This window comes from Curcuma longa, chromosome 2 (genome assembly GCF_044706935.1).
Source record: "Curcuma longa cultivar G26 ecotype Majalengka, Jawa Barat chromosome 2, ITB_CL_G26_1.1, whole genome shotgun sequence".
Classification (NCBI taxonomy): domain Eukaryota; kingdom Viridiplantae; phylum Streptophyta; class Magnoliopsida; order Zingiberales; family Zingiberaceae; genus Curcuma; species Curcuma longa.
The window spans coordinates 13,561,938-13,585,953 of NC_133862.1; the positions used below are offsets into that span (position 1 = coordinate 13,561,938).

At 35.9% G+C, this 24,016-nt stretch overlaps 1 protein-coding gene and 4 non-coding genes across 6 annotated transcripts; 1 reads left to right on the top strand and 4 right to left on the bottom strand.

Annotated features, from left to right (window-relative positions):
- Positions 1–2,862: 2,862 nt before the first annotated feature.
- Positions 2,863–10,279, top strand: LOC141822297 (pentatricopeptide repeat-containing protein At4g20740-like). Of its 2 annotated transcripts, none has more exons than XM_074709739.1 (2): positions 2,863–5,048; positions 10,106–10,279. In XM_074709739.1, exon 1 carries the CDS (start codon positions 2,863–2,865, stop codon positions 4,984–4,986), a length of 2,124 nt encoding a protein of 707 aa, XP_074565840.1. In that variant the 3' UTR covers positions 4,987–5,048; positions 10,106–10,279. The 2 variants fall into 2 exon arrangements, with proteins under 2 accessions (XP_074565840.1, XP_074565841.1); XM_074709740.1 differs by lacking the exon at positions 10,106–10,279 and adding an exon at positions 9,069–9,117.
- Positions 10,280–11,600: 1,321 nt separating this feature from the next.
- Positions 11,601–11,685, bottom strand: LOC141822563 (small nucleolar RNA snoR20a). Its single transcript, XR_012601295.1, has one exon. It is a non-coding gene; the product is annotated as a small nucleolar RNA snoR20a (small nucleolar RNA).
- A 75-nt stretch (positions 11,686–11,760) lies between these two features.
- LOC141822554 (small nucleolar RNA R38) lies at positions 11,761–11,850 on the bottom strand. The gene has a single exon (XR_012601286.1). It is a non-coding gene; the product is annotated as a small nucleolar RNA R38 (small nucleolar RNA).
- Positions 11,851–18,630: 6,780 nt separating this feature from the next.
- LOC141822562 (small nucleolar RNA snoR20a) lies at positions 18,631–18,715 on the bottom strand. The gene has a single exon (XR_012601294.1). It is a non-coding gene; the product is annotated as a small nucleolar RNA snoR20a (small nucleolar RNA).
- A 74-nt stretch (positions 18,716–18,789) lies between these two features.
- On the bottom strand, positions 18,790–18,879 carry LOC141822555 (small nucleolar RNA R38). The gene has a single exon (XR_012601287.1). It is a non-coding gene; the product is annotated as a small nucleolar RNA R38 (small nucleolar RNA).
- Between the last annotated feature and the right edge of the window lie 5,137 nt (positions 18,880–24,016).

The window sequence follows — 24,016 nt, forward strand, 5'->3', positions numbered from 1 at the left end:
TCTGATGAATTGCCAGATGGTGCATTTCAATTTATGCATGTGTTTGATTCCTTGAGTTGAGAATTTGATTTATCTTCCATTTCTGCTTTCTATCTTGAGCTTAACAGTATGCATTCCTGTGAAGAGATTGTTCACTTGTTGCACTGAACTGCTCAGCTTCTGAACTCATCTTGCCACTAGAAGCATTTGGCGTTGACACGGCTGAAAAAGGTTTGTGTATTAATCTCTTTTTATTTGTTATCCATTGATGTACTCCATGATGACTCATTTTCCTTTTAGGTATTCCATTGGAAAATTTAATTAGCACCTCTCTTCTATTAATCACTTGCCAATCTAGGTCACGACGAGTCATTCAACACATTGCTTCATTTAATTATTCATTGAAGTGAAAGTTTGATGTTGGTGACCAAACTCTAGCATAGGCAATTTTCATTGGCTACCAATATTAAAATTTTCCTTCCTAAATTAATATTTCCTTTGTGATTTTGCATTTCCTGCTCATCTGTGCTGTCAGGAACTCTTGTTGACTATGTGCAGGAACCCTTTTCAGTTTGTCATCCTTGCATTAATTGCTATGTCACACTAAATAAACATGACTAAGTTGAATGAAGTGAAAAACGACACGTATCATTTGTTTTTTCAACTTTGAGGTTAAGATTCATTTCCAGAACTAGCAGTGTGATTTAAGGTTTACTTGTTTCTGTTCTTGAGGTTTTTTAGCTAGTCGTATCAGATTGCACTCAATGTTCCAGATTCTTCGTAGAGTTGAAACTACTTTGGAAGTGATGACACAACTTGTATCTAGTTTCAGCTGTTAGAAAAATTTACGGAAAAAGTGATTGCCGGCTAATAGTTCTCATCTTCTCTATTTTACAATTTGTATACTTAAATGTTTGAGCTGAAATCTAGTTGGTTCACATTTGAGTCTTGCTCCTTGTTTGGTATGAATATGATGGTGGGTCTCTTAAAAAAAAATGATAAATATGTCTCATATAATGGTCCCACGGAAGTTTCCCACTGACATGGTTGGTCTCTTCAAATTCATGATATACTGCCGTCACAGTGTTATTTGCTGTTTAATGAGCTTCTCATTGCTACTGCATCTTTTGAAAGATCTAAAAACTGGTATTAGGGACCTATATCCCTATTGTTTGATTCACCATATGCATTTTAGTTTGCTGGACCCATATTGTTCAAAATGCAAATATAAAGGTGTGTAGAAGTTCTGAAAAACTTTAGGATCAAAATGCAAATTTAAATGCAACAATGTGTTTAAATACATGTTATCACACATTTTTTAAATAATATAGGTCCATCATTGTACTTGGAGATGTCAAGAACTCATATGTGCTTTAGCATTTATATTTTAAAGTAGTATTCATGTATATGTTCATATCTTAATGGAACTATACTATTCAAAATGCAAATGCAAGATGATAGCTAAGATATTGGGGAGGATCATTTAACTACCATTAATGGAGTTTCAAACTTGCATTTTCATTAAGATGAAATGGTCATTTCACTTTAATGGATTTATATTGCTCAAAATGGAAATGTGAGGTTTTGTATTAGTTCTTAGAATTTTCAAAAACACATTAATAGTCTCAATTTTGCAATTTGACTTATGGAGATTTTTGTTAAGTTTAAATTGTTATTTCACCTTAATAGATCTACACTACTTAAAATGCAAGTGTGAGGATATGGATGAATTTTTTTTGACTTGTAAACATTTTGACCTATAATGTCTACCAAGGTTTAGGAGTATAATGCTAATCTCAAAGTTTTTTAACTTGTGGATGTTCATTAAGGTGAAAATATCATTTTACTTTAATAAATCTCCACATGTTAAAATATAACTGTAAAATTTCAAGAAATTCATATATGCTCTTTAACTTGCATTTGAATAGTATAGGTTCATTAAGGTAAAATTTCATCTTAATGAATATTAAGAGATTAAAATTTAAATGTGAGACAACTGGTAGTGTACTCGCAGAGTTCTAAGAACTCATTTATTTCCTTAAATTTTGACTAGTGCAGATCTTTACAAGTCAAGATGTAAATTTGAGATTATTTTTGTGCTCCTATAACTCTCAAAAATTTATTCACATTTTAATATTTAGGTTTGGGCTTTGTAGATACATATGGGTGAAAAATGATTATTTCACCTAATGCTAAATCTCAGTTAGTCCCATTGACTATCTCTGGGGTGATCAATCTGGTCTTACGGAAATTTTTCACCGATTACTATGATAAATCGGGAAGTGCATACGACGGTCAATCCAGACGCCCAACATCCTTTGATTACGCTCCTCATTTGGAGGAAAATTTCTGTAAATACGTCGTTTGGGCGCTGTGTGCACTTCCAGATTTACCCTGGTGGCCGGTGGGAAACTTTCGTGGGGCCGAGCCAGTTACCCCAGAGATAGTCAATGGGGCGGGGCCGCTGTGTGCACTTTCTGATTTACCCTGATGGCCGATGAGAAACTTTATGGTGCCGAACCGGTGGGATTTATCATTTTTTTTTCAAAAGGGTGAGTTGAAAATGCTATCAAAATATATTCTCGGTGGGGTATCTAAATAAATGAATATCTGTCAATTTACTAATTAAATTATTATTATGGTTTTTTTATTTTAAAAAATTTAATATTATTAAAAACTCAGTAGAATTTTATTATTATACATATATTATGTTACTATTTATGAATTTACAATACTACTAAATTTATAGATATCCGTAAATATCCAAAATTTGACCTTCGATAAAAATGATGGATAGCCATCGCCTTCCTTGGCGTTAAAGCCGCCGGCGCCCCTGCCGTCGACGAGCCGAGATGGATTACCGTTCCCTGATTTCCTCCTCGCATGAGTAGGAAGACAGTAACCATGCCCGCCGCCGCCGGCAGCCGGAAGTACTTCTTCTATGGCCACCGCAAGCCCTCACAAAGTCGCCCTGTCGTCCGCGGCGGCCTCTTCTCTAATCGAAAAGTTGTCTCTCCCGTCCCCGTTGACACTGCCGTCCGCACCACCACCGACTTCCGCGAATGGAACTTTGATTTCCCTACCCAGCCGATGCCGCCCTCTCCTTCTGTCCCTGCCATCGACCGTCGACGCTCGCCTCTCGCTCGTTACATTCTCGACTCCCTCCGCCGACACTCTCGCTGGTCGGCCGTATTTTCCGATCTGCGCAAGCTTCGTCGTGTCCCCCCTGACCTCGTCGCCGAAGTCCTCCGTTCTCGCCCCCTTATCGATCCCTCACTCTTCACCCGATTCTTTCATTGGGCCGGCAAGCAGAAGGGCTTCCATCACACATTCGCATCTTATAATGCCCTCGCCTATGCCCTCAATGACGCCGCACGTCCTGCAGCCGCTGACCAACTCCCGGAGCTGATGCGCGCGCAGGGGAAACAGCCATCCGAGAAGCAGCTTGAGGTGCTCGTTCGAATGCACGCTGATGCTGGCCGTGGCCTTCGGCTCTTCCACATCTACCGGAAGATGCGAGGTAAATTTGGTGTCAAACCTCGCATTTATCTCTACAATCGTATCTTGGATGCTTTAATTGCAACTGGGCATCTTGATCTTGCTCTTTCTGTGTATGATGACCTCAAGGTTGATGGTCTTAAGGAGGAAGCCATCACTTTCATGATCCTTGCTAAGGGATTTTGTCGTGCTGGAAGGATGAATGAACTTTTCCAACTACTTGAACGAATGAGATCGGAATTGTGCAAGCCTGATGTTTTTGCATACACTGCAATGATTAAGGTACTAGATTCGGAGGGGAATATGGATGGTTGTTTGAGGATATGGGAGGAAATGGTGAAAGATGGAGTAAAAGCTGATGTAATGGCGTATTCAACGATGGTTTCAGGTCTGTCTAAAGCAGGAAAGGTTGAAAAGGGCTATGAACTGTTTTTGGAGATGAAGAGGAAGGGGTTTGTGATTGACCGTGCTGTGTATGGGTCATTGGTGGAGGGGTTCGTAGTAGAGGGCAGAGTTGGAGATGGTTGCCAGTTGTTGAACGACATGAACAATAATGGGTACCATGGAGATCTCTGTATTTACAATTCCTTGATAAAGGGCCTGTGTAATATTGGTAGAGTTCATAAGGCTCGTAAGCTTTTTCAACTTCTCATGAAAGAGGGTATCATCCCTAGCTCTGAAACCGTGATCCCTATGCTATCTGTCTATGCTGATATAAGTGATAAGGCCAGCTTTTTTCAATTAGCTGATCAGTTAGGAGCATTGAAATTGTCAATTTCAGATCTTATGACCAACTTCTTTTCATCCTTCATCACAAATGCAGATAGAGGAATGAAAGCACTAGAGGTGTTTGAAGAATTGAAAACAAGAGGACACTGTAGTGTTGCTATTTATAATATTCTTATTGAATGTCTTCAAAGTATCAAGGATGTGAAACGTGCGTTGGACCTTTTTAAGGAAATAAAGCATTCTAAAGTTTTTCAACCAGATTCTCATACCTATTGTCCAATAATTTTATGTTTCGTAGCGGAAGGACATATTAGAGAGGCATGTTCTTGTTACAACCTGATGAAGGAAAATTCTTGGACGCCTAGTGTTGAGGCTTACTGCTCGCTTGTGAATGGGCTATGCAAGATTGGAGAGATCAATGCAGCTATCACCCTCGTCAAAGATTGTTTAGGAAATGTAACTAGTGGCCCTATGGAATTCAAGTATGCATTGACTGTTATAAACACTTGCAGAGCAAAGAGTCCAGAGAAGGTGATAGAAATTTTGCAAGAGATAATTGATCAAAACTGCCCATTGGAAGATATTATTTACTGTTCTATCATATATGGTTTCTGTAAATATGCAAGTTCAGAAGAGGCAAGACAAGTATTAGCAGAAATGAGAGACAAAAAGTTCCTTAAAGAGTCGGATTTTATAGTTTATGAGGAGTTAATTAATGGACACCTGAAGAAGGCTACTGCAGCCTTGGTGATCTCCGACTTGAAGTTTGTTGGTCTTTAATCTAAGTTAGAATTCACAAATTATTTGGAGTGACCATAGTGAATGGTTGAAGAAAATGTCAGGTCTGTTCTTTATATATTTTAGTCTACTTTGTTGTTTATATTTTTGATGGAATACTTCAGTATTATAACGTTGTGAAGTTTTGCTTTTTTATGTTAGTCATAAGCTATGACATGCTTAGGAGAAATATCTTTTGTGGTATCGAGGTTTAATATTTTGGCATCAGTAACAGTTTTGGTATCAACCCAAAATGGTACTATCTTGGTGCCAAGCCATGAAAACACAGTCCTACCCATTTTGACATGGTTTTGAACTGGACTCCCCCTCTTGATCATCTTCTATTTGGTTTATCTACTTCATAAAACAAGAATATAACAACTTCGTAGTTGAATGCATTAAATGTTTGTAGAAATAACTGAGAAAAGCAATCAAACATCTCAAGTAGAGATGTCAATGGATTGGATGCCAGAATTTTATTAATATTGGAACTTGGACCATTTAATTAAATGGGTACCTTATCAGCTAGATATCTGTCGAAGTCTTGAAAACAACTATCCATGCTCATCCATATAACTAAATGTATTCCGGGAAGTAACCAAATTTTACTTAAACCAGTTGGATAGCTAGCAGGTACCTGACTAAATCTGTACCTAGATTTCCTAATGGGCAGAGTGCATCAACCCTCTCAGCGATCAGATTCATGCACACAGTAGGTATCAGTATAGGGATCAGATGGCCATCATAAATATAATGTCAGTACATTATGTTTCATTAAATATGATGTAATTAACATATGATAGTATATATAATAAATTTTAGAACTTCATTATTTAGATCAATAATACATATTATATTATTACAACAAGAGATGTCATATTTATATCATTATCACTTGTATCATATTATTGTTATTATTCAATAAAATTATATTCAAATTGTTAGGTGATTTAAGATTACCAATCAAATGTATATTGACTAGAACATTTACAAATAACAAACAATATCCATAATAGGGAAGCAACAAATTACAAAAATATATCATAATAAATAATAAAATTAAAATATGTTATAATAAATGTTAAAATCAAAATTTTGAATTGTTAATTTTATGATAAAAGTAGTTTATTATTGATTTTTTTTTCATATTCTAAGGCTTAGTTGGGACGTAAATCAAAATTGGATCATATCCATGGATTTCTCTCAATCAACTCCAAGAGCAATAAATGAGGCGTTTCGTCTAGCTAGCAGTTGTTTATGAGCAGTGGCAAGGTTGAACTATCGACCTCATGACAATCTCGAGTAGTACTGAAGTTGATAAATTTAAATTGAAATTCAATAGAGCAAATAAGACTCTCTCACCCTCTCGTGCATGTTTACTAATATTCAAGTGGGGATTGACAAAAATTTTGCTAAATCCTCGAGTTTTTTGAATCAACCTAATTTGGACAAATTTCAACTAGTCTTATCTATTTCACTCTCAGTTTATCTAAATTCCAATTGTTTCAATCTATTTTCTAGTGGTTTCTAACTTATTCCTATGCAATTTCATTGAATTTTAAGTTTCTGTTTAACTTCTCCAATAATTTTTGTGAGATGATGATGCAAATTCGAAATTAGATGTTGCTTTAATTTTATTTTAAAGTATTTTTATTAGACTCCCCAAATTAGGAGAAAGAGTTTTAGGGTAATTAGATAACTTTTCTAATTAATATGACTTTATATTTCCAAATCATAGTCAATTTATTTTCTACATTGCTGAGTCAAGTATATATTTCTAACATCTTTTCTAATTTTATTTTCCAAATTAAGTTGGATTAAAGCCTTGAGAAACAGCCATACTCCCTCTATGTAATGTATCTTTGTTTCAATAATATTTTCTTTTGATAAGTTTATTGTTTTGGAAGTTGGTGCTTCATGTCCGTCACTTTCTATTGTCCAGTTCTGCGTCAATTGGTTTAGAGTCAAATGTGATTCAGTCTTGATACAAGATTTTTGTCTTATTATGTGTTCATGGTTTCCTATTTCTTCCAGAGATCTGGTATTGAAGAAATCCAACAGCCCCCTTGAGAGCTATGCACCCTAGTCCCCTCAAAGGCATGCCACCACCATTCCATACTTACTGCCTCTACAATGCTGCTAGATTTCCTAATCTCACACTTTTTGCCTCCACCTCTAGCTGTTGACCATCTACACAGTTGATCCTAACACTGCCTAATGCCACATGATTTCATCCTTTAGTCTGACCATCTGTTACAAAAGAAACTAATTGTTAAACATGTCAGGTGGATGAATTTCATCAAGAATACACTTTTGTCTTAAACTATAAACCTAATAAAAAACACAACCCGCCAACTCATTAAGTCAAATACTAGCTACCCTGTATAGGATGAGTACACTGGTAATTGGATTTGAATAATTAAAGAATGAGTATCCTACATGACCTAATTTTAATATTAATCTTTCAGGATAGTCAACATGGAAGTCATTACCAGTTGGTAGTTTTTGTCATTAGAGATGGTTGCCTATTTAAAGGTACATGCCTTGCATTCCTCGAGCTTTACTTAGCGATTTCTTAGTTTGAGAATTACATGGTGGAGGACTAGTAGGACATTTGGGAAAGATGTTGATGTCTTTAGATAAATTTTATTGTCGTCTTTGAGACAAGATGTTGGTCAAATTGTGCCACAATCTCATACTTGTTAAACAACCCTAAAACACAAATCTTTACACGTCATTACTGGATCCCCATGAATCTTATAAAGACCTTAGCGTGTATTTTTCTAGATTGCCCAACAAATCAAAGTCATGACTCTATCTTGGCCGTAGTTGATAGCTTCTCTAAAGTGTCCCATTTTATCTCGTGCAATAAAATAAATAATGCATCGTATATAGCCAAATTGTTAGATCTAGTTATCCTCTTCAATAGTGTCAACAATGGAAGTTAAGTTTGTTAGCTTTTTTGAAATACAGTATGAAAATTGTTTGGAATCCAACTTAAATTGCTATCTGCATTTCACCCTAGACTTTCAGCCTAGATTGATGGTCAAATTGAAGGTCGTCAATCATATTTTAGGAAATCTACATAGATGTCTAGTGGATGAAAAGATCTTGTCAATATTTGAGTTTATTGGAACAATTACTTAAATTATTTTATTTATTGTATATAGGCTGAGAGCTCATCAACCAATTGACCTAATTCAATTACCTACCACATCTCTTTTTTTGAGAGTGCCAAGAGTTTTGTTGAACATATTAGAGAGATTCATGTCGATGTTAGGAGGAAAATTGCTCTAAGTTATAAAATACATGTCAATGTACATCGTAAATATAAAGAATACAATGAAGATAGTTATGTTCTTACATGTATTCACCCTGAACATTTTTCTAAAAACTCCTTAAAAGAAAATGATTGATCTACCTATTTTTTTCATACTATGAAAAAGATTGGTATTAATGCTTTTGAAATTGACTTGCGTGTTGATTTAAATGTTAGTGAATTTTCAATGTAGAAGTCACAAATTACCATAATGGCAGATTTTCGACATCCTTGTTTGTTGGTTTGATCTACAAGGCATACTTGTAGGATTGATGGCTGGTCCGGAAGACTGTTTGAGTGTGGTGGCTAGAGGAGAGGGGTGAATAGCAATGGCATAGAAATACAAATTTTCATGTAACATGAATACAAATCAAGCATTAGTATTTGTAAGGTGCTTGTGTGTAAGTCAGTTGATCATGTCAAGGATTATTCACAACAAAAATATAATTGGGTTCCACAGGGTTTAAGTTTGTCTCATTTAGTACAACCTGCAACAAAAAAATCTATTTCTCAATACAGGCAAACACCTGTGTAATGATTGCTGCATGTGCCAAATAGTTTTAACTTGGGTATAATGGGCAGATGGTCTGTTTTGATTTATGCTAGCAAGTTTCATTTAATTTCCATTTATGTTTCTTATCTTGAGGTTAATGTTATCTATCCTTATTTACTTGCTACATGGAGAACACTCTTACATGCTTGGTTTTTGAACTTCCATGGGTAATTAATGAATTTGATGTGTAGTTATTCATGTATATTTTTTTAGCATTGGCAACATCATTTTGAAGGGGAGCATTAGTGCAATGGTAAAGTTGGAGCCTTGGTGCAATGGTAAACTTGCTGTTATGTGACCTTAAGGTCACGGATTTGAGTCGCAGAAAGAACTTTTTGCAAAATGTAAGATAAGACTGTATACAATAATCCAAAGTGGTCCGACTCCACATTAACGGGAGCTTTATGCACCGGACTGTTTTTTATTGGCAGCATTATTTTATTTTGGTTTGATTGCTTTAGCTATTCTATGAGTTTCAACTTCATACATAATTTTTCTTTAGAGGACTTTCTTTTTCTTTATTAACTGGGCAGATATTACACTATTCTTATGCACTTCAAGAGTATATCGGATTGATAAAATATTTTGTTGATATCATGAAAGCTTGTAAAGCAATGCCTATGATATGCCATATAATTCATCTTATTATGAATTATATATGTTTTTGAGCATTTTAATTGTAATATCGTATGTGTAATTTTTTACTTGACAAATCTCAATCGGTTGCAAATTCTTAAACGAATCTGAATATTCCTTAGGCACATTGTACTTCCTTGAGTTAAGCAGCTCAAGTAAGTTCAGTCCCAATCACAGGGTTATTGTGTTGGGTGTAAAAGGAATTTTGTGTGGCACCACAGTTGCTTGCTTTCTTTTCTTGAGTCCAAACACTAAGCCAACTTGTCTGGAGGCATTCCAGCAAATGCGTTTTGTCAGTATTAAGACTGAGAACCAATTTATTTATTTTTCCTGCTGCCTTGTTCCTTCAGTTTGAATTCATCATCCTTGCACAGATAAATCATGGTGCTGCATATTTTCTCCCTCTGATAAGGTGTACTAATACAAAGTCTCAGAGAAATAAATTTTTCCCCTGCTGATGCTTTATATTTCAGTATCAAGCCTTTGTTAATTGAATTTAGCCTCTCTTGAAAGCTCAATTGTAGACGAGTGATATTGAAGATAAAAGATCACCTTTTGCTATATGCTTCACACATGCAACACTTACTGATTCATTCGAATGCTTTTCAAAACAGAACTTCAAGTGGAGTGGTCCATTAATGAGGGGCAGAATCCAAACTTAACCAAAGAGTCAATAATACACCATTGACGACCTGTTGCTAGGAGAGACCGAGATGGAGATAGTATAAAAGCTAGACCATAAGGGAGAGGGGCACTTTTGATGTAAGAACTTAAAGTATCAGAGTGGAGTGGTCAAAGCAAATAATTCAGAATCTTAGGAAGCAACGATTATGGCTTTTTGGAAAATGTATTAGATGCACCCAGATGCGGTTGGATAATCTTACTATTGCTGCTTGACTTTGCCATTTTCTATCAGAAACTTAGAAGCCATTGGATTCCAAATGTGTTGTTTATGGAACGAGCCAGGACAAGCCATGCTGAAGAGAAGCAATAGACTACACAGTCACAAAAAGTGGAAATACTAGATTCCATGTAAGGATGGCTTTTTCTTCTTTCTCCATCATTGTTTGTTTTTTCTACTGCTCCCCACTACAGGCATTTCTACTCTTGTCGATGATACTGATAGCTCAAAATTTTCATACTCTACAGGAAGATTGCTGAACCTCTTGTTTGGGGATCCTTGGGTTCTACTGCTGAATTGTTCGCATTCTCTAGGTTTCCTCCAAAGCATTACTATTGCATTAGCACTTATGTTCCTCCAAAGAAGTCTGATCATAAGCCTGGTATGTATTAGGCTGACAAATATTAGTTATCACCTTTATTAGTGGTTGCTAAATGCTATGCAATTTTTATTGTCTTTTATTCTTATATTATGTTGGGCATTTTAATTTCATGCATTGATACTATACTGATTTTAGTAGAAGCCTTTACGAAAAGAAAACCTGAACGAAGTAATACTGGTTTGTGCAATTGTGATGCGACCAGGCTAGAGATCTCTAAATGGAGACGATTTCTCTTGGTCTGGAAGTCATTGCCAGAACCTTGTTTTTTATCTACTAGTTCTTGCTATTGTAAGCATTCACTGAATAGCCATTGTACTAGGCATAGGCATGCCTGTTAGTTTAATTTTTCATTACTTTCTGATGCATAAATCAGTTAGATTGGTTAATAATTTATCATAAATTTATTGTAAAAAACTTACATTTATCCTTTTTTTTCCAATTTATTACTAATTCAACTTAATTTTATCATTTAAATTATCTTGTCTCATCGATTTACTTTAATTAATTTAAATTCCATCCCATCAATTTAACTTATCTATCGACCAATTAATATTCTTATATTTTCTAATCGAATTCTCAGTCTTAAATTAATTTCTTTTACTTCCTTGATTGTTAGTTACAATTCTTAGTCTCATAATTTCTTTTAATTCATTTCTAATCTTATCTTTTAACAAAACATTAGATTACCACATTGGTCCATTTAAACCATTTAGCCCAATTACAAGCCATTTCATAAACTATAAATTCATAACTCCAACTAAAAACATTAAAAATTCATCAAACAATAAACCATTTGAATCGAAAATTCTAATAATTTCATATCATTGCCTCAGACCGTCCTAGTTTCAAATCTTTCATCATAAAACAAGTACTATGACTTGCCTTAAGCTTTGAAAATAGTCATCATTGGCAACAGAGATGGCTGCTTGATTCAAAGGAAAGATCGATCAAAAAGAACCGGAAAATCAACAAAAAAAAAAAGCAGTAAATGTGTCAGATTGAATATTGTCAGCACCCGTACGAACTTATCAGACAGGGATAACTGTGATTTACATATATTCTCATCATCCATAAGATTGAAGAACAAGCCCAAAAAAAAAAAGAATTGAAACCAAAAAAAAAAAAAACAAAGAACAATGGGGAAACCATCAGCTCTTCCTATTCAAGTAAAAGAAAGCATCATCGCAGCCAATCCAATGGATGCGTCCTTTCCATAAAGCTCACATCATTTGGAATCCCCATCACGATCTGTGAGCCAAGGAATCAGAGAGAAGATGGAACGAAACACGAAGGTCGAAACAAAGAGACGGAAGAACAGAGGCGCAGAGGAGCTCGATCTGCCTGTTTGGGGGGCGTTAGGCGTCGATATAAAGCGGGGGGATGGACCAATTAGGGTTTCGCTGAGCCTCACGATCAAGACCGTTCATTTGTTGATTGGCCTTTTTATTGAACGCCGGATCTACCCTTTCTGTAATGGCAACACAGCTCAAAATGAAAATAATTTAACCTATTTTATTACGCAAAAGTAATTTTATAACCTATGGAAAAAAAACATAATTAAAATATATATATATATATATATATATATATATAGTAGAACATCTAAGACTGAATTCGTCTTGGTGTTGATGAAAAAGGGAAAAAATTATAAGAGATGTTGAGTTAGAGAGTCCCCTTTGATCGGAGCATATGCCTAACTTTTATTAATGTGAGGTCTTTGTGGAGATCATGTGGAGATGGGGAAGACAGTTTTTAAGCCCCCGGAACATAGCTGAGTTGGTTACGACGGAGCAGAGTTGGTAACTCGATTAGTCGAATCGACTCGATAGGTTAGACTACTCAAGAAGTTGAAAAGTCGGCAACTCAATTGGTTGAGTCAGCAAGCAGGTCAGACTGCTCGAGAAGTCAGGAGATTGATGACTCGATTGGTGAAGTCGACTCAGTAAGTCAAATTATTCGAAAAGTCGAGAGGTCGACGACTCAGTTCGTTGAGTCAGAAAAGAAGTTGATAAATTTAAATTGAAATTCAATAGAGCAAATAAGACTCTCTCACCCTCTTGTGCACGTTTACTAATAATCAAGTGGGGATTGACAAAATGTTTGCTAAATCCTCGAATTTTTTGAATCAACCTCATTTGGACAAATTCCAACTAGTCTTATCTATTTCACACTCAGTTTAGTTAAATTCCAATTGTTTCAATCTATCTTCTAGTGGTTTCTAACTTATTCCTATGCAATTTCATTGAATTTTAAGTTTCTATTAAACTTCTCCAATAATCTTTGTGAGATGATGATGCAAATTCGAAATTAGATGTTGCTTTAATTTTATTTTAAAGTATTTTTTATTAGACTCCCCAAATTAGGAGAAAGAGTTTTAGGGTAATTAGATAACTTTTCTAATTAATATGACTTTATATTTCCAAATCATAGTCAATTTATTTTCTACATTGCTGAGTCAAGTATATATTTCTAACATCTTTTCTAATTTTATTTTCCAAATTAAGTTGGATTAAAGCCTTGAGAAACAGCCATACTCCCTTTATGTAATGTATCTTTGTTTCAATAATATTTTCTTTTGATAAGTTTATTGTTTTGGAAGTTGGTGCTTCATGTCCATCACTTTCTATAGTCCAGTTCTGCGTCAATTGGTTTAGAGTCAAATGTGATTCAGTCTTGATACAAGATTTTTGTCTTATTATGTGTTCATGGCTTCCTATTTCTTCCAGAGATCTGGTATTGAAGAAATCCAACAGCCCCCTTGAGACCTATGCACCCTAGTCCCCTCAAAGGCATGCCACCACCATTCCATGCTTACTGCCTCTACAATGCTGCTAGATTTCCTAATCTCACACTTTTTGCCCCCACCTCTAGCTGTTGACCATCTACACAGTTGATCCTAACACTGCCTAATGCCACATGATTTCATCCTTTAGTCTGACCATCTGTTACAAAAGAAACTAATTGTTAAACATGTCAGGTGGATGAATTTCATCAAGAATACACTTTTGTCTTAAACTATAAACCTAATGAAAAACACAACCCGCCAACTCATTAAGTCAAATACTAGCTACCCTGTATAGGATGAGTACACTGGTAATTGGATTTGAATAATTAAAGAATGAGTATCCTACATGACCTAATTTTAATATTAATCTTTCATGATAGTCAACATGGAAGTCATTACCAGTTGGTAGTTTTTGTCATTAGAGATGGTTGCCTATTTAAAGGTACATGCCTTGCATTCCTCGAGCCTTACTTAGCGATTTCTTAGTTTGAGAATTACATGGTGGAGGACTAGTAGGACATTTGGGAAAGATGTTGATGTCTTTAGATAAATTTTATTGTCGTCTTTGAGACAAGATGTTGGTCAAATTGTGCCACAATCTCATACTTGTTAAACAACCCTAAAACACAAATCTTTACATGTCATTACTGGATCCCCATGAATCTTATAAAGACCTTAGCGTGTATTTTTCTAGACTGCCCAACAAATCAAAGTCATGACTCTATCTTGGCCGTAGTTGATAGCTTCTCTAAAGTGTCCCATTTTATCTCGTGCAATAAAATAAATAATGCATCGTATATAGCCAAATTGTTAGATCTAGTTATCCTCTTCAATAGTGTCAACAATGGAAGTTAAGTTTGTTAGCTTTTTTGAAATACAGTATGAAAATTGTTTGGAATCCAACTTAAATTGCTATCTGCATTTCACCCTAGACTTTCAGCCTAGATTGATTGGTCAATTGAAGGTCGTCAATCATATTTTAGGAAATCTACATAGATGTCTAGTGGATGAAAAGATCTTGTCAATATTTGAGTTTATTGGAACAATTACTTAAATTATTTTATTTATTGTATATAGGCTGAGAGCTCATCAACCAATTGACCTAATTCAATTACCTACCACATCTCTTTTTTTGAGAGTGCCAAGAGTTTTGTTGAACATATTAGAGAGATTCATGTCGATGTTAGGAGGAAAATTGCTCTAAGTTATAAAATACATGTCAATGTACATCGTAAATATAAAGAATACAATGAAGATAGTTATGTTCTTACATGTATTCACCCTGAACATTTTTCTAAAAACTCCTTCAAAGAAAATGCTTGATCTACCTATTTTTTTCATACTATGAGAAAGATTGGTATTAATGCTTTTGAAATTGACTTGCGTGTTGATTTAAATGTTAGTGAATTGTCAATGTAGAAGTCACATATTACCATAATGGCAGATTTTCAACATCCTTGTTTGTTGGTTTTATCTACAAGGCATACTTGTAGGATTGATGGCTGGTCCGGAAGACTGTTTGAGTGTGGTTCAACATGGCTAGAGGAGAGGGGGTGAATAGCAATGGCTTAGAAATACTAATTTTCATGTAACATGAATACAAATCAAGCATTAGTATTTGTAAGGTGCTTGTGTGTAAGTCAGTTGATCATGTCAAGGATTATTGACAACAAAAATATAATTGGGTTCCACAGGGTTTAAGTTTGTCTCATTTAGTACAACCTGCAACAAAAAAATCTATTTCTCAATACAGGCAAACACCTGTGTAATGATTGCTGCATGTGCCAAATAGTTTTAACTTGGGTATAATGGGCAGATGGTCTGTTTTGATTTATGCTAGCAAGTTTCATTTAATTTCCATTTATGTTTCTTATCTTGAGGTTAATGTTATCTATCCTTATTTACTTGCTACATGGAGAACACTCTTACATGCTTGGCTTTTGAACTTCCATGGGTAATTAATGAATTTGATGTGTAGTTATTCATGTATATTTTTTTAGCATTGGCAAAACATCATTTTGAAGGGGAGCATTAGCGCAATGATAAAGTTGGAGCCTTGGTGCAACGGTAAAGTTGCTGTCATGTGACCTTAAGGTCACGGATTTGAGTCGCAGAAACAACCTCTTGCAAAATGTAAGGTAAGACTGTATACAATAATCCAATGTGGTCCAACTCCGCATTAACGGGAGCTTTATGCACCGGACTGTTTTTTATTGGCAGCATTATTTTATTTTGGTTTGATTGCTTTAGCTATTCTATGAGTTTCAACTTCATACATAATTTTTTTTTTAGAGGACTTTCTTTTTCTTTATTAACTGGGCAGATATTACACTATTCTTATGCACTTCAAGAGTATATCGGATTGCTAAAATATTTTGTTGATATCATGAAAGCTTGTAAAGCAAATGCCTATGATATGCCAAATAATTCATCTTATTATGAATTATATATGTTTTTGAACATTTTAATTGTAATATCGTATGTGTAATTTTTTACTTAACAAATCTCAATCGGTTGCAAATTCTTAAATGAATCTGAATATTCCTTAGGCCCATTGTACTTGAGTTAAGCAGCTCAAGTAAGTTCAGTCCCAATCACAGGGTTATTGTGTTGGGTGTAAAAGGAATTTTGTGTGGCACCACAGTTGCTTGCTTTCTTTTCTTGAGTCCAAACACTAAGCCAAGTTGTCTGGAGGCATTCCAGCAAATGCGTTTTGGCTGTATTAAGACTGAGAACCAATTTAATTTTTTTTCCTGCTGCCTTGTTCCTTCAGTTTGAATTCATCATCCTTACTGATAAATCATGGTGCTGCATATTTTCTCCCTCTGATAAGGTGTACTAATACAAAGTCTCAGAGAAATAAAATTTTCCCCTGCTGATGCTTTATATTTCAGTATCAAGCCTTTGTTAATTGAGTTCAGCCTCTCTTGAAAGCTCAATTGTAGACTAGTGATATTGAAGATAAAAGATCACCTTTTGCTATATGCTTCACACATGCAACACTTACTGATTCATTCGAATGCTTTTCAAAACAGAACTTCAAGTGGAGTGGTCCATTAATGAGGGGCAGAATCCAAACTTAACCAAAGAGTCAATGGTACACCATTGATGACCTGTTGCTTGGAGAGGCCGAGATGGAGATAGTATAAAAGCTAGACCATAAGGGAGAGGGGCACTTTTGATGTAAGAACTTAAAAGTATCAAAGTGGAGTGGTCAAAGCAAATAATTCAGAATCTTAGGAAGCAACGATTATGGCTTTTTGGAAAATGTATTAGATGCACCCAGATGCGGTTGGATAATCTTACTATTGCTGCTTGACTTTGCCATTTTCTATCAGAAACTTAGAAGCCATTGGATTCCAAATGTGCTGTTTATGGAACGAGCCAGGACAAGCCATGCTGAAGAGAAGCAATAGACTACACAGTCACAAAAAGTGGAAATACTAGATTCCATGTAAGGATGGCTTTTTCTTCTTTCTCCATCATTGTTTGTTTTTTCTACTGCTCCCCACTACAGGCATTTCTACTCTTGTCGATGATACTGATAGCTCAAAATTTTCATACTCTACAGGAAGATTGTTGAACCTCTTGTTTGGGGATCCTTGAGTTCTACTGCTGAATTGTTCGCATTCTCTAGGTTTCCTCCAAGCATTAATATTGCATTAGGACTTGTGTTCCTCCAAAGAAGTCTGATCATAAGCCTGGTATGTATTAGGCTGACAAATATTAGTTATCTCACCTTTATTAGTGGTTTCTAAATGCTATGTAATTTTTATTGTCTTTTATTCTTATATTATATTGGGCATTTTAATTTCATTCATTGATACTATACTGATTTTAGTAGAAGCCTTTACGAAAAGAAAACCTGAACGAAGTAATACTGGTTTGTGCAATTGTGATGAGACCAGTAGGGGTGTAATCGAACCAAGTCAAGTCGAACAATAAGAGACTCGAGTTCGGTTCGTTTTTCCTAAGTTCAAATTCGGTTCGAATTTGATTCAAGCTTTAATTTTTAAATTCAAATTCGGTCCGTAATGAAATTAAATAATTTACGAACGGCTCAAGTTCGATTCAAAAATAGTTCGTTTTAAAATTAAACGAGTTTAGTTTGAATTCGATTTGAAAATAGCTCGTTTAAAAGTTAAACGAATTTAGTTCAAACTTGACTCATTAATATATATATATATATCGTGAGCCTCTTAATAAATATGTTCGTGAGTTTTAAAACGAATATGATCACAAACTCACAAATTAAATATTGTTAAGTTTGAACTTGACTCGATAATATTTTCGAATTCGAAATCATGCTTAAACAATTGAATTCAACTTGTTAACTTAATCGAACGAATTCAAATGAATTTTTTTCAAATTGAGACTCGAATAGTTCACGAGCAGCTTGATTCATTTACACCTGTAACGACCAAAAGATCTCTAAATGGAGATAATTTCTCTTGGTCTGGAAGCCATTGCCAGAACCTTATTCTCTTGGTCTGGATGCTATTGTAAGCATTCACTGAATAGCCATTGTAATAGGCAATAGGTATGCCTGTTAGTTTACTTTTTCATATTAGAGGCCCTCGAGCGAAATCGGGGTTTGGTTTTGATGCATAAATCAGTTACAGACTGGTTAATAATTTATCATAAATTTATTGTAAAAAAACTTACAGTTACCCTTTTTTCCCAATTTATTACTAATTCAACTTAATTTTATCATTAAATTATCTTGTCTCATCAATTTACTTTAATTAATTTAAATTCCATCCAATCAATTTAATTTATCTATCGACCAATTAATTTTCTTATTTTTTCTAATCGAATTCTCAGTCTTAAATTAATTTCTTTTACTTCCTTGATTGTTAGTTACAATTCTTAGTCTCAAAATTTCCTTTAATTCATTTCTAATCTTATCTTTTAACAAAACATTAGATTACCACATTGGTCCATTTAAACCATTTAGCCTAATTACAAGTCATTTCATAAACTATAAATTCATAACTCCAACTAAAAACATTAAAAATTCATCAAACAATAAACCATTTGAATCCAAAATTGTAATAATTTCATATCATTTGCCTCAGACCGTCCTAGTTTCAAATCTTTCAACATAAAACAAGTACTATGACTTGCTCTAAGCTTTGAAAATAGTCATCATTGGCAACAGAGACGGCTGATTGATTCAAAGGAAAGATCGATAAAAAAGAACCGGAAAATCAACAAAAAAAAAAGCAGTAAATGTGTCAGATTGAATATTGTCAGCACCCGTACGAACTTATCAGACAGGGATAACTGTGATTTACATATATTCTCATCATCCATAAGATAGCATAGCCAAACAAATTGAAGAACAAGCCAAAAATAAAAAAGAATTTAAACCACAAAAAAAAAAACAAAGAACAATGGGGAATCCATCAGCTCTTCCTATTCAAGTAAAAGAAAGCATCATCGCAGCCAATCCAATGGATGCGTCCTTTCCATAAAGCTCACATCATTTAGAATCCCCATCACGATCTGTGAGCCAAGGAATCAGAGAGAAGATGGAACGAAACACGAAGGTCGAAACAAAGAGAAGGAAGAACAGAGGCGCAGAGGAGCTCGATTTGCCCGTGTGGGGGCGTGAGGAGTCGATATAAAGAGGAGGGGATCGGCCAATTAGGGTTTCGCTGAGCCTCACGATCAAGACCGTTCATTTGTTTGATTGGCCTTTTTATTGAACGCCGGATCTACCCTTTCTGTAATGCCAACACAGCTCAAAATGAAAATAATTTAACCTATTTTATTACGCAAAAGTAATTTTATAACCTATGGAAAAAATACATAATTAAAAAAAAAATATATATATATATATAGTATAACATCTAATAGTTTTTAAAATTAGATCCGAAGGTCTAATATTAAGATTTTCTTTCTTGTCTTTTCTGCAATATTTGTGGTTTACATATGGTAATATAATTGGGAATGGAGAATTTATATTTGACAAATCTCTACAATGGCTCTGAGGAGACTTTATAAAATTGGGTGTTGCAGTGTAGAAATCTTACCACGGTGATGTGGCGGTAGAAATCCATCCTGCAATGAAGAGCGATGATGTTGAAATCTTCTTCTTCGCTGGTCTTCTCATGGTGGAACCGAATTCATGGAGAATAACAAATATCAAAGGACTCGCTGAGGCTTGTCCCAGTGAAACCACTTTGATACCTAATTCATCTTGGTGTTTCGATGAAAAAGGGAAAAAATAATAAGAGATGTTGAGTTAGAGAGTCCCCTTTGATTGGAGCATATACCTAACTTTTATTAATGTGAGGTCTTTGTAGAGATCATGTGGAGATGGGGAAGAGAACATGAGAGAGTGAGGGGAGAGATCATGGAAAAGTGAGGATCATGCCCAATATCTACTTGTGCCCTGTTGAACCCAATTAATAGAACTTGACAAGTTTGCCCGGGAAGTTAAGAGGTTGACGACTCAACAGGTTAGGCGACTCAGGAAGTCAAGAGGTTGGTGACTCGATTAGTCGAATCAACTCGATAGGTTAGACTACTCAGGAAGTTGAAAAGTCGGCAACTCAATTGGTTGAGTCAGCTAGCAGGTCAGACTGCTCGAGAAGTCAGGAGATTGACGACTCGATTGGTGAAGTCAACTCGGTAAGTCAAATTATTCGAAAAGTCGAGAGGTCAGCGACTCAGTTAGTCGAGTCAATCTGGCAATTGACATATCATGTGGAATCTATATTAACCAAGTCGTGGATCGTGCCACATACGTATGGTGTTGATCAAATTAAGGATCCGTCAAATGGACCCTTATTTACCTTGGAGAATTATTGTATATAATTTAGAGTAGGCCATTTGAGATAAATGATATTCATTGCAAAGCCTGGACAGTATGGATCCCGTTGCAAAAGACTGTTGTATATACAATACTTGTGTGATCGTTTCATTATCATTCCAACTGAAATGATGCGGCCGAAATATGCTATCCGGTTTGACTTGACGTTGTCAACTTCTTTTGTTACATGATTTATTTCCAATCTCCTAGACATTAACTCATTAGGTATTAACGATGATATTTTTCTTCCGTATAATATGTCAGAAGACTCATCTAAAACTACCCGGTGAGACTTAGGCTCCTCCTATATTTAAATCATCATAGTACTCTAAATAATAGAATAGAACAAGGAAAAATAATAAGAAAGAGTTCGAGAATGCTTGTCATTTTTCACGGAGCATACATATATCTGATATTTATAAGTGTGAGAGAGCAAAAGAATATGAGAGATCATAGAGAATCATGAAAAAGTGGAGAAGCATATTACAAGAAAATGAGACACATTGTGGGAAAGTGAGGAGTGCATCATGACCCATATCTCTGTAGCTTACTGAGTTCGATTAAATGATCTTGGATGATCTGGAGGATTTGGCCTGGAGACTTGATCACTTGACATTTTAGATTGGCTCGACAGATCGGACTAATTCAGTAGGTTGGTATGTCAAACCAACTCAGACTAGCTCAACTTAGCTTGACTCAACTAAGTATTGGTGTCCCGGTTAATTTTGATGTGATCAACTAGATTAAGTTAGGTCATGTGTTGTTCTAATATCTCTGCTAAGTGTGCAGGAATTTAGGTATGGAGGAAGTCGAGCGTAAGACATAGCGGACGAGAAGAGTTGCACGGGGAAGTGAGCCGACGGGCTCGGTGCAATCCGAGGGACGTGGAAGCTACGGAAGAGTACGCCGGTGGAGCGAGAAGGACGTGCGCGAAGTCCGAGGGACGAGAATTCGGGAAGAAGCACGCTCGAGGGGCAAAAGGTCGGAGTCAGATTCGGGTGAGTCTAACTCCGGTTGGTCAGAAATCACCCAATCGAAGGTTCCAAAAAAGTCAACAAAAGTCAAACTATTGACTTTGACTTTGACTTTGATGGTTGTCTTTGTCCGTTGACTTTGCCCAGAGAAGAAGACTTAGACTTGGACCGTTTGAACGTGGCGATTGCAAAAAACAAAGAAGAAAAAATAATAAGATTTATCTTTTATCATATAAAAGATAAATACTTATTTTTTATTAAAGATAATTCTCTTTATCTTTTATTAAAGATAAAATTTATCTTTATTTACTCAACGGCTACGATCAAGCCTATCTCTGATCAACAGTTAAGATCGCATCAATAGATCAACGATCAAGAGAAAGTTTATCTACGATCAACGATCTAGATCTATTCTCTTGGGCTATAAATAGACTTAGAGTTTTAGAGTTAGAACATCAATTACTTTTGTCATTCTCTCTAAGTCTCTCTGCTATAATTGTAAAGACTTCTACGTCTCAAGGAGTTTTATTTGAGCGTCAATTGTCTTGGAAGCAACGACCGAGTTGCAACTAAGTTTTTTTTAAAAAACAGAGTGTTTATCCTGCAACCTTGTTTAACCATCTATTCACCTCCTCTAGTCGGTCCAACCCGATCCAACATTAAGTAGGTGGGTAGGTAGAATTAACTCGACAGCTCAATTCAGCTCGCTCAAGTATGATTGGACTAGCTCGGGGATGGGGCCAAGTAAAAGTAGTCTCACTGTTTAAAAAATGAAACATAAAAATTGGATATATATTTCTTAACCAAGAAGTAGAGCTCAAGAATGGCCCAATTGAGAATGGCCTTTTGAGCAACACATTCACCAATGCATATGCATTCGAATAATGGTCCAACTAAGTTTTTAGAGTGCAATTTTAATATCAAATAGTATGGTATGATGATGACAATGGTGAGAATAATATTTTTAATAACTAATATATATATATATATATACATGATATTTTGTGTGACGCACTAAGTAACTGTGCATCGGCAGGATTTTTTTTTTTTACTTTGCGACTAAGTCATTTAGGATTTTATCTATTTATGAGCAAATAAGAGTATGATTGATGTCATCCCTAACAAGAGTTAAAACGTGATAGCAATATATACATTTAGAGGTATTAACAAGGTCAGACTACCTATGACCTAAGTTACCTAGCTAGATGTAGTTTGACTTAACCAAATCTAGGTTGTGTTTGAATTTAATACTCAAGGTGAATTCATTGTAGCAAAAGGTGATTATGCTCACCCTTCACAATCCTCTTCCAAGGTCTTTGTCTCTTGTCATGTTCGTTTCATTGAGACAGTTTTTCCTTATGCTAGTTCTCCAACTACTATCTTACTTAGACCCTTATCCGATCCTAACTCCTCTAGTATGATCCTAACTCCTCTAGTATGGTCTACTCTATTCCATCCTCACCAGTGGTTGAACTCCCGCACACAAATTCGGATTGCGCTCCATCACTGTTTGTGCTCCTGATCCATTGCCCTTATACCTCCCCATGCCCCACCCACCCACCGCCGCCCTAATCCCTGTCCCTCGCCCTATGACCACCCGATCCAAAAATCATATCATCAAGCACAATCCCAAATACTCTCTCATCACCACTATTATCGATGTTGATCATGAACTTACATGTGCCACCACTGTTGGGGTAATTTTGCCCCAAGTGATTTGGATTTTGATGTTTGACTGAATCAGTTTAAGTTAGGCAATGTTGGTGATCTAACGTGTGTGAATTGAGTTCACAGGAAAGTCCAAGAATGAAGGCTTGACAAAAGGTGAAGTCCCGGAGGCGAGGCCTCTTGGCAAAGGATGAAGTCCCGAAGGCGCGGCTTCTTGGCAAAGGAAGACTTAGCACGACGAAGCTGAGGGAAACGTCTCAAGCTAGTGCAAGGAAGGGCACGAGGCTTGTGGAAGGCGTTTGAAAGCTTGTGTCAAGGCTAAGGGCTGAAGAAGAAGCTGAAAAGGGAGTTTCAGTTTTTTCAGTCGACTGATAATTTCACCAGTCGACTGACTGATCAGTCGACTGACAATTTCACCAGTCGACTGATGATTGACCAGAAGCATACCGAAGCGCATAGAAAGATCAGTCGAGTAAGCAGTCGACTGGGAAGTCGACTGATCGAGTAAGCAGTCGACTGGTAGACTATCGTTGGGTGACAACTGGTCAATTAAATGCGAATTAAAGAGCCGTTGGAAGTCCATCAGTCGACTGACCCTTGGAGCAGTCGACTGATTTCCAGAATCTTATAAAAGCGCAGTTTGACGATTGGATAAGTTGCAATTCATTCTTCTATATTCTTGAACGAACTCCAATCACTGTAAACCTGATTCCTCTTCCTCTAAACTTCACTTCCAATCTTGTACAAGGAAGAGATCGATTTGTGAAGGTTTCTCCGCCTTCGAAGTGTGATTCGAGAAGGAGGTTTTTCTCATAGTGGAATCGTCGGCTGTGTGTATGGATCCTTGGATTAGTCACCTCGTTGAGGTGGATACCAAGTAAATCGACCGGGTTAGCGTTTGGTTCTTTGCAATTTATCTTTATCTTTTTGCTTCCGCTAACAAATTTACAGAGAAAGCCGAAAAACACTATTCACCCCCTCTAGCGAACGCCTCG

Bases quoted from the DNA above. Each gene is read 5' to 3' on its own strand.
- LOC141822297 (XM_074709739.1), top strand. From the start codon at position 2,863: ATGAGTAGGAAGACAGTAACCATGCCCGCCGCCGCCGGCAGCCGGAAG.